The sequence below is a fragment of the Chelonia mydas genome, chromosome 15 (assembly GCF_015237465.2).
Source record: "Chelonia mydas isolate rCheMyd1 chromosome 15, rCheMyd1.pri.v2, whole genome shotgun sequence".
Classification (NCBI taxonomy): domain Eukaryota; kingdom Metazoa; phylum Chordata; order Testudines; family Cheloniidae; genus Chelonia; species Chelonia mydas.
In genome coordinates this window covers 11,424,259-11,438,059 of record NC_057856.1, presented here as the reverse complement: position 1 = coordinate 11,438,059, position 13,801 = coordinate 11,424,259, and the positions used below count along the sequence as shown (strand labels likewise).

At 43.4% G+C, this 13,801-nt stretch overlaps 1 protein-coding gene across 9 annotated transcripts in view; it reads right to left on the bottom strand.

Annotated features, from left to right (window-relative positions):
• SFI1 (SFI1 centrin binding protein) overlaps positions 1-13,801 on the bottom strand; it is a 64,520-nt gene that overhangs the window by 35,029 nt on the left and 15,690 nt on the right. For all 9 annotated transcript variants that reach the window (XM_037879018.2, XM_037879022.2, XM_043529251.1 and 6 more), the window contains 12 exons: positions 13,243-13,360; positions 12,876-12,978; positions 11,271-11,427; positions 9,180-9,341; positions 8,660-8,730; positions 6,512-6,604; positions 5,643-5,740; positions 4,841-4,907; positions 4,068-4,198; positions 1,582-1,663; positions 1,167-1,345; positions 845-920 (listed from right to left, as the gene is read on the bottom strand). In XM_037879018.2, coding sequence (XP_037734946.1) covers positions 845-920; positions 1,167-1,345; positions 1,582-1,663; positions 4,068-4,198; positions 4,841-4,907; positions 5,643-5,740; positions 6,512-6,604; positions 8,660-8,730; positions 9,180-9,341; positions 11,271-11,427; positions 12,876-12,978; positions 13,243-13,360 — 1,337 coding nt within the window. The remainder of the gene's footprint in view (positions 1-844; positions 921-1,166; positions 1,346-1,581; positions 1,664-4,067; positions 4,199-4,840; positions 4,908-5,642; positions 5,741-6,511; positions 6,605-8,659; positions 8,731-9,179; positions 9,342-11,270; positions 11,428-12,875; positions 12,979-13,242; positions 13,361-13,801) is intronic.

Genomic DNA, 13,801 nt, shown 5'->3' with positions numbered 1-13,801 from the left:
TTGTCCTAGAATGATTGTAGCAGTGAGAGAACACTAGGCTCCTGTACAGGGTGCACCAGGGTCCCCTTTGAGTAACAGTCTTTATTGGAGTCAGGCTGGTTGAAACAGCAGCGGACATGGTTTTTGCTAATATCCCATTCACAAGAGATGAGAAGAACTGTTACAATCAGAAGGTTGCCAGAAGCTTCTGTGAACTGGGGATAATGTTTCATGCAGATACCAATTATCACAAAGCTAGAGATTGGTATAATATTTAACTGTCTTCTTTCTAAAAAGGGTTATTTAATAAAAACCTCCCCACTGTAGTTTCCACTGAATGCATCCGATGAAGTGAGCTGTAGCTCACGAAAGCTTATGCTCAAATAAATTTGTTAGTCTCTAAGGTGCCACAAGTACTCCTTTTCTTCTTCCTGAGAACAGTGTGTGGTATTTTCCAGGAGTTCCCCTCAGGCACTGGAGCACTTAAATGATGCTCTGGGAAGCACAGAGAGTGTAATGGTTGGGGAAGCCTTCACACACGCATTCATGTAATAGTCCCAAAACCACTGTCTGGGTAACACCACTGAGCGACAGTCCTGCCCTCCCCGCCTCTGTGAGCAGTGGAGCAATGCAGGACAAACGAAGAACTCCCTCGCACCTTCCCACACTACTCCTACTCCTCCCTTATTGCAGTGTTTTACCCCTCCTTGGAGAGAGCAGTCTTTGGTTAGAGTAGTCCAAGATTAACTAGTATTATGACCACACAATGCCTTTAATATGGTGTCTGTTAACCAGCTAAATGATAAGCACAGGTAACCTATAAATAGAGGACGATTGAGAACTCTTTACCTGCTCGGATTCTCACCTTTCTCCACTTGCTCCAAGACCACTGCAGGCACTTTGAATAGTGAAACCTAATAGCTTTCATCTCCTTGATCCTCCTAAAGGAAAAACAGACCAGACCTTACTGACCCAGACCTATTGTGCTTCTCTAGCACCAAGCCTGAATCCACATTTGCTATTGTGCTGGGAAAGTACATTTATTAAATATGTAAACATTTAGGATGCGCTAACAGCTTCTAAAACACGTGAGGGGTCAGCGTTGGCGTGAATCAGAAACTCCTTTGGGAAAGGGGCCAATTTTGAGACTGAATCAGGATCAGTCTCCGTTTTAAGCTGCCTCTTACTCTGATCTGATCTCCTGAACGTTCTTCTTCCAGAGATGGAAAGTCTTCCACAGCAGCAGGTGGTAGTAATGATCACAGGCAAGAGCCGTGCTCTCTCGCTCCTCCAAACACACCACTGTTCTCCTGCGCCAGGAGCACCAGAAACGAACCAGTACCTGCTGCTTAAAGTGAAGAATGGCCTGCAACAGACAGGAGAAAATTGGGGAACTCATGATGTGGGCTGTAATGAGCAGCAGGGCAAGCTTCCTCAGAGGTGGTGATGGGCACAGGAAATTGTCTCATGTGGTCCCCAACCACTCAAGTGGAATAGCAATTGGTGCACGCCCATCTTGTGCTGCTCATGTTCACAGGAGGTGATCAGGAAACTGTTCCATCTATCCCCTTGGTGAAGTCCAAGGGAAAGTGCTGCATTTACCATTCTCTCTCTCGTCCGGTTCTCTCGCTGCTGACATGCACTCAGCCACCACGTGTCAAATACCTGTCTCATCAACAATTCTCTGCAAGCAAGAATGAAGAATGTCAGTGGAACCAATTAATCCTGTCTGACATCTAAGGGACTGGCCTTATGGGCTCTGATGACCATGCCAGTCTGTCCAAATTGAAACCATTTGTTATGCAGTTGCTTTGATTTTATAGCTGTGCTTCGTCATGTGCTTTCTAATCAGAAAACTGAAGCGATGCTTAAGTTTAGTTGCATCACGCCCCTGCCAGCTCAGAGTCAGGACTGAATTCATGCAAACAATAAGAGCCCACAAAAGTTCTTTTAAAATCTCTAAAGAGTAATATTTGTTCTCAGTTTTTTCCCCTATCATTACAGAAGTGAAAAGAAGATAACAATGTACTGAATAAATATAGCATTTTATATCCTCAAACCACTGTACAAACCATTAACCAACCACCACTACACCCCAGTGAAGTAGGCTAATAATTTCATTATCCCTACTTTACAGGTGGGGAAACTGAGGGACAAGTTGGTGTCCTAATTTTCAGAGGTGATAAGCACCCACGGCTTCTGTTTATTTCAGTGGGAGAGGGGGGAGCTGAGCTCCTCTGGAGAAGGAAAGCCATTACTGACATGCCAAGGCGACAATGCAAGGACTTATCTATACAGAAACTGGAACCAGAATACCTACATTGGTTGGAGTTTAGTTATTTTAGTGCAAGTCTGCAGCTGGATACTTATTTCACTGTGACCAACACTGATTTTTACTCACTTAAGTTATACATTTGGGGCTTGTCTATACACAGAAATTGTTCCGGTTTAACTAAAGTTGTGATGTTGTGATTTAGTTAAAATGAGTATAAATTTGCATGGACACTGCACTAGTTTAAACTTGGCTTATAGCAGTTTAGATTGCCCATGGTAAATATTGTCCCTAGTAAATAACAGGAGCAAACTGAAATGATGTAAACTAGCTTTAAATCAATGCAGAGTGCCCATGCCTAAAGTTACATCAAAGTAAACAAAGGTGTGAATTGCAAACAATGTGATTCCAGTTGCACTGGTTCCAGTTTATGTGCAGACAAGCTCCAAGTCAGTGTCAGAGCCAAAATGAGACATCATGGGTTCCTGCCTCTGTCTCATCTCAGGTTTCAGAGTAGCAGCCGTGTTAGTCTGTATTCGCACAAAGAAAAGGAGGACTTGTGGCACCTTAGAGACTAACCAATTTATTTGAGCATAAGCTTGTGTGAGCTACAGCTCACTTCATCGGATGCATGCTGTGGAAAGTGTAGAAGATCTTATTATATACACACAAAAAGCATGAAAAAATACCTCCTCCCACCCTACTCTCCTGCTGGTAATAGCTTATCTAAAGTGATCACTCTCCTTACATTGTGTATGATAACCAAGGTGGGCCATTTCCAGCACAAATCCAGGGTTTAACAAGTACGTCGGGGGGGGGGGGGGGGGGGGGGGGAACAAGGGGAAATAGGCTACCTTGCATAATGACTAAGCCACTCCCAGTCTCTATTCAAGCCTAAGTTAATTGTATCCAATTTGCAATCAATTTATTTGAGCAAATCCAGACTCCAGCGAGAAACTGCTGAATTGGAATTTATTTGCAAATTGGATACAATTAACTTAGGCTTGAATAGAGACTCGGAGTGGCTTAGTCATTATGCAAGGTAGCCTATTTCCCCTTGTTCTTTCCTACACCCCCACCCCCCCCGACGTTCTTGTTAAACCCTGGATTTGTGCTGGAAATGGCCCACCTTGATTATCATACACAATGTAAGGAGAGTGGTCACTTTGGATAAGCTATTACCAGCAGGAGAGTGAGTTTGGGGGTGGGAGGGTGGGGGGGTGAGAAAACCTGGATTTGTGCTGGAAATGGCCCAACTTGATTATCATACACATTGTAAGGAGAGTGATCACTTTAGATAAGCTATTACCAGCAGGAGAGCGGGGTGGGAGGAGGTATTTTTTCATGCTTTTTGTGTGTATATAATAAGATCTTCTACACTTTCCACAGCATGCATCCGATGAAGTGAGCTGTAGCTCACGAAAGCTTATGCTCAAATAAATTGGTTAGTCTCTAAGGTGCCACAAGTACTCCTTTTCTTTTTGTCTCATCTCAATTCACTAGATCACACTGCCTTTCAACAGCCAGATTCTTTCTGTTATCCAAAGGAACATTACTATTTCTTCAAGGGCCTCTGTGCATTCCCACCTGTGGTATTCTGTTACTCTTGGTGTCAAGATGTAAGGGAACAACATGTGGGAAGGCGCAGAGGCAACTATTGAAGAACGACAGGTTCCAGGAAGTCACCTTTTCTTTTCATGAGGTGACCTAAGTGGACTGTACAACACATTTTACTCTTAGTTACACAGGCACTGGTTGCTGCAGCCCAATGCACATACTCTTTTTAAAGTCAGTCCATAAGAACAATCCACTGTACCTATGAAAGCATGATGACGTTTCCTTCATCTCCCTCCACCAGCGCTGATAGTTCTTAAACCTCTTCCAGGCCTGGAAGGTGACAGGCAAGATCACTCTTCCATAGTGACTGTCAGCTTTGGCATATTGAATCTAAAAAGCAAATGACAGGCTTGGTTTCATTTCAGAACAGTGCTCCCTTCCCAAGGGACTACCACAACAAGGCCATCTGAACTAAACTATCCTACTTAACATACAAGTGTTAGCTTTTGGGGTTTGTTTCTAGTCTTTATGCAGGGGGTTGGACTAGATGATCTCCTGAGGTCCCTTCCAACCCTGATAGTCTATGATTCATAAAACTTTACTCCACACTTCTCACGGGGAAGGAGGTGGAAAACCAATTTCACCCAACTAGCTCAACAGTTCCAGCTCATTCTAGAGGCTGCACTCAGAACAAAGTAATATTTCAAAACAAGGCTGACAGTGTGGGCACTACTGGAAACTAAACAATAATAGTAATAATGATCATAAATCAACTAATCAGGGCTTCCTGTCCTTCCTAGAAACTCCAGCAGCCAACATTAGCACGCTTTGGTTCCCAGAGAAGTGCTCTGACTGGCTGATGTACAATTCTTTCAACAAGCTATTGATCAGAGAGAACATGATTTTATCCTATGAATCTGCTGCACCACAGAAATGACTGGCACATTCACCCAACCTTCATCCTCCAGCTTTTAGAATCATTTGGGTTGAATCTCATGTAAGAGCTACTTAAACATGACAAATACTCCATACCTGCCTGTTTCTTCTCCACTTGGCATTCCTTAACCACAACCTGACAGACTTGTGCAGAAGCGCTACCCTGAAATAAAAAAATAAAATCCAACTATTCAGCAAACAGCCTCCCTCTATTTGAAAGAGCAGCTTGGGACCTGGACAGCTACCTATAACTTAGTGTCCTGAACAGTCAGTCTCTATCAGGAAATAATTGTGTTACCTTAAAGTGCTTTAAGTATGCCATACAGATTCCTCCCACCCCACCAAAAGAAAGGAAACAAGTTACATATTTATCTAAAAACACAATCTAGGCAGGTACAATTGCAAGAGTTTCTTCTATTGCTTCATAATCATGCACTCAATCCTGAAATAAGTATCTTCACTGGGATTAAAGAGGAATTTAGCCTCTATGGTAGTTAACAACACCTGCCCAAAAAATGATCTCTCCCACTCTAGGCTCCCATGGTGGTAGCACTCATGTAGACAGGGAAGATGTTTTACCACCCTGTTTTCTAACCCTGCTCAGTGCAGGTCTATGCAACCTGGTGGCAAAACTGCCTGTGCCATGTCTACACCAGTATTCCCACCACTGGTGGGAGATTTTTTTTTAAATAAGCAAACCTAGACAAGGCTCATGGCGTACCAATATCAATTTCCCTCCCATGTTTCTCAAATGAGGTATGGTCCAGAGCTAGACCACTCTTCATAATGTGCAAGGATGATCTCACGCATCGAAGCATTACCAGATTTAAAACCAGAACCAAGAGCTAGTAAGTTCCAGCCCCTTAGTTGCATCTGAAAACACATGTCCCTGAAGTACCTGTAGTGGTTGCGAGCTGCTAGTGTCAGGGACCGCTGATGCTCTTCCTCCTCCTGTTCTAACCGACACTTCCAGCGATTCCAGAAGCTCTGCAGCAACTGGAGCAAAACAGCAGAGATAGAAAAACTCAGGTAACAAGAGCGGGGGAATCCAAAAGAATGATGACGCAGATGTTCTGCTAATACAGCATTCTGAAGGGAGAGCTCCTTAAAGTACACTGTACTGCTATACAAAACAAAACAGTCTAAAAACCACATGAGCCTGACACAATTCTGTTTTCCTCCAGCTCTGAATGTCTTTAATATAGACCTGTGAGTCCTCAAACAATTGAAAATAGAAATGTTGCTACATCCAGGTGCTGCTATAATGTGTGCTCTGCTGAGCTTATTTGAACCACTTCACTCTCCTCGTCACTAGGTTACAGCCAATTGTTCCCTACATGCAGAGAGAGAGACTATAAATCTTCTTGGCTACAAAGAGGTTCGCAATGGGGCTGTATGACAACACATAACTAGGCCAATATGTCTGTGACTGACCCTAGACTTACACAGGAGATATTTTCTGAAACTGCTGGTAGCAAGGGAACAATGCAACTGACTAGAGAACACTTCATAGGAACAGGTTTTAGAGTAGCAGCCGTGTTAGTCTGTATTCGCAAAAAGAAAAGGAGTACTTGTGGCACCTTAGAGACTTCATCGGCATCCAATGAAGTGAGCTGTAGCTCACGAAAGATTATGCTCAAATAAATTGGTTAGTCTCTAAGTTGCCACAAGTACTCCTTTTCTTTTTTCATAGGAACAGGTGTGAGAAGGTGGGAAGGGTCAGGGAAAGGTCTCACATAAACACAGCATAACACAAATTAAACCCACCATTACTTGATGCTGCCGATGAGCCAAATTTCTTCTCATTTGCTGGAGACGAGCATTTATAATGTTCTTCCGCAAGGCATTAAACCCAAAGCACTGAGAAAACAATCAGCAGAATTTTACTTACCATTCACTGTGTAGCCTGAATAACCAAGCAGCGAGTAGCCAATTTCCCTTGGGACCAACTGTTCCAACAGAATCCAGCTTTGTTGCTACTTGTAATGGTCAGTCTTACTGCCTTGTCATGGATACAGAGCCGAGCCTCAGTTTCCCTCCCCCTGGTTGTAGAGTTTAGCTCTCCAGCTAAATTAAAAACCTCCCCCTTTCTAGGGTTTCTTTTGAGTCATCCAGCTCTCTCCCTTGCTCTGTCAGCAATTACTGCCCAGGCCCCTTCCCACACCCTCTCTCAATGGAGAGATCAATAGGCCCTGCCCTTTCCCTGTATCCTTCTCTGACTGGAGACCCACAACTTGCTCCTGAAGCAGGGGAGGCTCACAACCTGTCCTTTCCCAAGATCCCTCTGTACTGGGAAAGGGGATCTTAAATACTGCTCTCCCCTCTCCCAGCTCTTTACTGACCTCTAACTCTTATGGTCTCTCTGAACTACAAATCCCAGAATGCCTCAATTCTGGGCTGAACGGGGAAGAATTATGTGCTGAGACTGCACCCTGACTTAAAGGGCCAATACTTCCTGTTACACTACTACTGCTATTTCCAAAATATAATCTCATTGGCCTTAGGGTCATTGTTTTGATGATCAACACTGCCTCACACTATAGAATAATATCTGCTCCAACAAGCCAGAGGCCCTGTGAATGCCAGAGGTAAGGAATTTATTTATGTTGGTAAGTGGGCATGCTTTTAAGGATAAAGAAAAAAAAGACTAACTCCTATCCCTCCCCAGGTGGAAGAGACATTTATAGGCTCTCATACAGGTGGCTGGCACATGATGGCATTATCACAGAGGGAAGGTTTTCAGTCTTCAAGAGGGGAGTACAGGAAGTACAGACATTGACTCCTGTAGCACAGCAGTGTAAAAAGGAACAAAGCCATTTATCCTCATGGTACTGGGGCAGTAATCCTCCTGCATAAGTAGCAAAGGTGAGAAAAATCACTAGAATAAAAAGGGGAAGATGCTATTTCAGAGTGAAGGGACCAGGGAGCACACGAGGGACCAACTGGTCTGAGTTAATTTGCTTCTTGATTGGAACAATAACTTGATTTGCTCTTGACTGGAAAGACATCTCAGATGAGATTTCCCATCAAGATATGAGTGTCAGTCCTCTATCTTATTAAAGTTAAGCGCCAATCTGGACACAAGAACAAATGGATATCACTGGCCATCAAATTTAGGTTTGAAATTAGAAGAAGGTTTCTAACCATCAGAGGAGTGATGTTCTGGAAAAGACTTGCAAGGGAAGCAATGGTGGCAAAAAACCTAACTGCCTTCAAGACTGAGCTTGCTATGTTTATAGAAGGCACGGTATGATGAGACTGCCTACAATGGTATGTCGCCAATCTGCAACTGCTAGCAGCAAATATCTCCGATGGGACACTAGATGGGAAGGCTTCTGAGTTACTACAGAGAATTATTTCCCAGGTGTCTGGCTGGTGGGTCTTGCCCATAAGCTCAGGGTCTAATTGATCACCATATTTGGGGTCGGGAAGGAATTTTCCCCTGAATCAGATTGACAGAGACCCTGGGGGGGTTTTGCCTTCCTCTGCAGCATGGGTCACTTTAAGGTGTAAACGAATGTAAGTGGTGGAGTCTCTGTTACTTGAAGTCTTTAAATTATGATTTGAGGACTTCAGTAACTCAGCCAGAGGTTATGGGTCTATTACAGGAATGGGCGGGTGAGGTTCTGTGGCCTGTGATGTGCAGGAGGTCAGACTAGATGATCATGATGGTTCCTTTCTGGCCTTAAAGTCTCTTAATCTATCTTCTCTGCACACAACACCCTGATGAACAGAGAGTCTGGAGGATTCCATGACAGTTTGAATCTGTGCACCTAGTATCTGAGCCGAACATTTCACGGAAGGAAATACTACACATACCACCTAAAGCATAACACACGTGGCTAGGTGCGGCTCTGGGAAATCATTCCAAATAGCCTAGATTCCCTCTCACCTGAGATATCAGAAAGCGCTTACCAACAGATGGTGCCGGTGATGCTTTTCTGCAAGCTTGTGCTTCCAGGTCCCTTCCATGCACAGTACAACATCTGTCATCAAGTTAAAAAGAAAGTATCTTTTATAGACACACACAACACACCCTCTCCTTCAGGGACAGACACTGAATTCCAGTCCACAATTGCTTTAGTGTTGGATTTTCTGCACTGGTATGCACACAGAGACATTTTGTTTGCAGTGAAGCTGTTAGAGGCTTCACTGACTTAAAAAGACGCATCTCTTGTTTACTGTCAGCGATTCCTATCTGCTGCCATATCCTAGTGCCTGCAGGTTCTTAGCTAATGTGTTCCAGTTGCTAGTCTTGCTCCCTTCCAATGCCCATTTACTATGGACTAACCTGCACCTTTCTAATTAACAGGTGCTTTTCAGTCCAACCATGCCTGACCCAAATGCTGTTTCTTACATTACTGCTCATCTGCCCCATCCACCTGCAGGAGTATCTTGAACCTGGCATCTCTATGGTAACATACACAAAGGATACAATGCTTCCAGTGCGTGAAGACTCTCCGTAAGGTAACCCTTGCTGCTAGCTCACCAATGCACTCCTGGTGGATTTGCATGCTTCTCCTGTGCTCCCAGGCTCGCTGCCAGCCAGAGAAACATTGCTGGAGCACACAGACTTGGTGATGTTGCTGAGCCACTTCTAGAACAACAGACATGAATTACACATGACCAGCTCTCTCTGCTCCTCCATCATTTGTGTCAGGACAAGACAATGACATGCAAACTCTAGGCTCTCAAGTGACAGAATCTCCAGTACCAGCAAGGGATGATGGGAATTTTACCAAGAATTTTACCACCACCTATTAGCTGACATTGTTCTGGTTATTCAGGAAATCCTTGCAGGAACTGATACTAGCTCTGAAGTTGGCTTCATACTTCTTCCTGTCAGGTACCCCAACGAGAGTACACACTACAATGTGTAAGCTTTGGTCAGTAGAGCAATTTCCTTTCTAAGATGATATCCATCCTCTTTCCACAATAAGGCAACAGCATTCTGGATGCATCAGTACACAAACCACACAATCCTTGCTAGCCCAGGCCACAACTCTTCAGCTGCTGAACCACCAACCAGAAGCATCCAAGTGTCTCCTAAAAGGGAAAATATATCAACTTCTCCTATTGGTGGCAACGAGTTGTTTAGATAGTGAAGCCCTATTCTGTCCCATCTCTCCATTCAAATATAGTATCTATCTATACAAAGTGGAATAAGGACAAGCCAGGGAATTACAGACCAGTCATCTTAACTTCAGTACCCAGAATGATAATGGAACAAATAATCAAACAATCAAATTGTAAGCTCCTAGAAGAAAATAAGGTAATAAGTAACAGTCAACCTGGATTTGTCAAGGACAAATCATGTGACACCAAGCTACTATCCTTCTTTGACATGATAGTCTTTGTAAATAGTGGGGAAGCAGTAGATATCATATATTTCGACTTTAGTAAGGCTTTTGATACTGTCTCACAAGACCTTCTCATAAACAAACTAGGGAAATACAGGCTAGATGAATCTACTATAAGGTGGGTGGACAACTGGCTCATAAATCATACTCAGAGTAGTTATCAATGGCTCACAATTGAGCTGGAAGGGCATACTGAGTGGGGTCCTGAAGGGATCTGTTGTGAGTCTGGTTCTAGTCAAATATCTTCATAAATGATTTGGATTATGGCATAGAGAATACACTTGTAAAGTTTGCAGATGATAGCAAGCTGGGAGGGTTGCAAGCACTTTGGAGGACAGGATTAAAATTCAGAATGATCTTGACAAACTTGAGAAATGGTCTGACTTAAATAGAATGAAATTCAATAAAGACAAAAGCACTCCACTTACTAAGGAATAATTGTACAAATACAAAATGGGAAATGACTATCTAGGAAGAGAACTGCAGAAAAGGATCTGGGGGTGATAGTGGCTCACATACTAAATAGGGGTCAACAATGTAATACTGTTTCAAAAAAGCGAACATCATTCTGGGATGTACAGCAGGACTGTTGTAAGCAAGATACAAGAAGTAATTCTTCCACTCTATTCAGCACTGATAAGGCCTCAGCTAGAGTACTGTGTCCAGTTCTGGGCACCACAATTCAGGAAAGATGTGAACAAACTGGAGAAAGTCCAGAGGACAGCAACAAATGATTAAAGGACTAGAAAACATTTCCTACAAGGAAAGATTGAAAAAACTGGGCTTGTTTAGTCTGGAGAAGAGAAGACTTGGCAGGGGACATGATAACAGTCTTCAAGTACATAAAAAGTTGTTACAAGAAGGAGGGTGATAAACTGTTCTCCTTAGCCATTGTGGACCGGAAAAGAAGTAATGGGTTTAAATTGCAGCAAGGAAGATTTAGGTTAGACATTAGGAAAAACTTCCTACCTGTAAGGTTAAGCACTGAAACAAATTACCTAGGGATGTTGTGGAATCTCAGTCATTGGAGGTTTTTAAGAACAGGTTAGACAAACACCTGTCAGGGCTGGTCTAGATAATCCTTAGTCCTGCTTCAGTGCAGCAGATTGGACTAGATAACCTATCGAGGTCCCTTCCAGTCCTATCTTTCTATGATTCTCACTCACTGTCCTGATGCTTCTTTTCTCTTTGAAGCTGCAGATGCCCAAGCCAGGCCTTTATGCATCTTCTCAGCTCCCAGTGCTGATGATGATTCACTGCCCAGGCCTCCTTCTGCTTGTCATGCTGGATGTGCAAATACAGCTCCATCCACTGTAGCCAGGCCTGACAATACAAATTAGAAAAAATGAGGAGGAGGGTCAGCCAAGAATAAGCAGAGGAAAGCAAGGGAACATTGAGGGAATGGGCAAGAGCAAAGGAAGGGGATAAGGAAGCCCAAAGGCAACGGAGAGGGAGGGCATATCAAATAGAGACCAGGAGACAAAAATAAAGGAGCCATGAGGTTTTCAGGAAGCAATCATTTATGTTCAATTCTACTGGCCATTTCCAATCTATTTAGGCCAGGACTTTCATTTACCGCCTCCTCCTTCCCTCTCATTCCCACCCTGGCTTTCCCTACATGTGCAACTAAACTCCTCTCACCTTGTCAACAGCACTGAGCTGTTTCTATACCCAAAGCATACTGCAGAGTGGAAGGTGAGAGGGAACAGGGAACTCCAGGGTCAGTCTTACAACAGCCAGAGAAATTTTAAGTTACACTATCATTTCTTCCTTTTAAAGGGCAGAATGTTACTTTCTGGGAATGAATAATGGGCTCCCAAGTACAATCTTTTAATTTAAAGGAGATGAAGGAGGCAGGTATCTAAAGTCCTAACAGCGTTTCCCAAATCATGGGACCAGCCTCCCTGGCAAAATGCTGATCCCATGCAGGGTTGCCATCTTTCAGTCAGGCTGGAACCAAAGACCACACCCTACCCAAGTGGAAAGAGAGCAAGTGCCTTGTTCTAAACTCATGACAGCAGCCATCACCCTTCCAGGGAAATGGCTGAACAATTCCAGGGCACAGGAAATAAAATATATCGTCTTGACAAATTATTTTCACTTTGGATTTCACAAAAGATTAACTGCCTATTGTACAGTGATTGTCCTACACTCACTTCACTTCTGCTGGGAAGTGAATGCAAATGACCCAGCGAGGAAGATAAGATGATGGACTCCTTTTGGCCATGTGTTTGAAACATACTAATAAAAATCATTTTCCTCCACCTCTTATTTATCTATTTGTTTTAAAGTGGGGAGCTCTTTGTGGCAGAGACCATGTTTAGTCTTTTTAATGACTCTATAAAGCACCTGATATCTTCCTGGGCATTGTTTAAAGAATCATAATAATTCCCTTTGGCCACGCAGCAACTTAGAAATACACTGAACTCTAGAAAAGCCTGGATGTTGCTTTTATACCTGCATTGTAGAGAAGAAAGATGTTTGAGGACCCCATGTGGAGAGAACCAGGGGATGGTTCTATTTTACTTGCACAACTGAGAAGCAGTTCACAGGTAAGATCTTGCCTGGGGAACTCACACCTGCATGCACATCTGGAGGGGTACGGTGAAACTTATACCTCACATCACCCAATCTATAAACATCCTTTCATTAGAGGTATCTCAGTGTACAAAGGGATTATTGAGGATGGAGAATTCTTTATTCATTTGCTAGCTATTACTCACAACCATGTGTGATCTCAGGTATGAAGGGTCTGGGTTTGAAGGACTTACCCGAAACTGCAGGCTCTGGGCCCAGTGCTGCAGAGCCAGAGTATTCATCTCATGGTCAGTACACTTCTGGCACAGTCGTCTTGTCCACACTCTCCATGACACGCTGCCAAAAGCATTTAAGACCCATTAATTCTGCAGTGTGGGGTGAGGAACTAACCTCCTCTCATCAGGAAAGGCAGGGCTCTACATACACATGTTATTGATGCACTGCTTTCTAGATGGAGTTATGTGGTCCTTTGAGGGGCAGGGGAGAAGGCAGTTGAGACAAAACCATAACTATGAACCAGCAAGATACAATGTAGGAACAGATCACGGGATAGAGAAGGCGTTTGTGATTAACGTGTGACTGTTTCAAACCCATTCTCACCGCAGAGTGCTTGTTTCCCTGAATGCCAATGCCTCGGATCGCATCCTATGCTTGGTCCTGCGAACATCAATGTAGATCAGCCAATGCTGCCATGTCCAGCGCAGCTTCTGCTTCTCCGCTGTGCATAGCAATGGTCACAAGATTTTTTTTAAATGACATACAAGGATTTGGTATTTTTAAAATCATTATCAGCCTTGCATTGCCACCTACCGGGAAAATCTAAAACTGCAGCCACTCCACAAGCTGGGGTTAGAGAGAGGCAGGCACAGATAAGCCTTGTCTGCACAAGGAAATTGTCCAGAATAGCTACTCCTCAATAGCTCCCTGCATGGACACTCTTATTCTGGAACAAGAGTGTCCACATGAAGACTTATTGCAAAATTGCTATTGCACTTTAAATTCATATACTTTATTGCAGAATAATTTATGTAGACAAGCCCCTTAGCTGCTGGCAGAGTAACGGAGATGGGTTTAAGATAAGATCTGAAATATCAATAGCTTCAAATAACCTGCAAGGTATAAATAAAACACTGTTTAATGACTTTGTTCAGGCTGCACA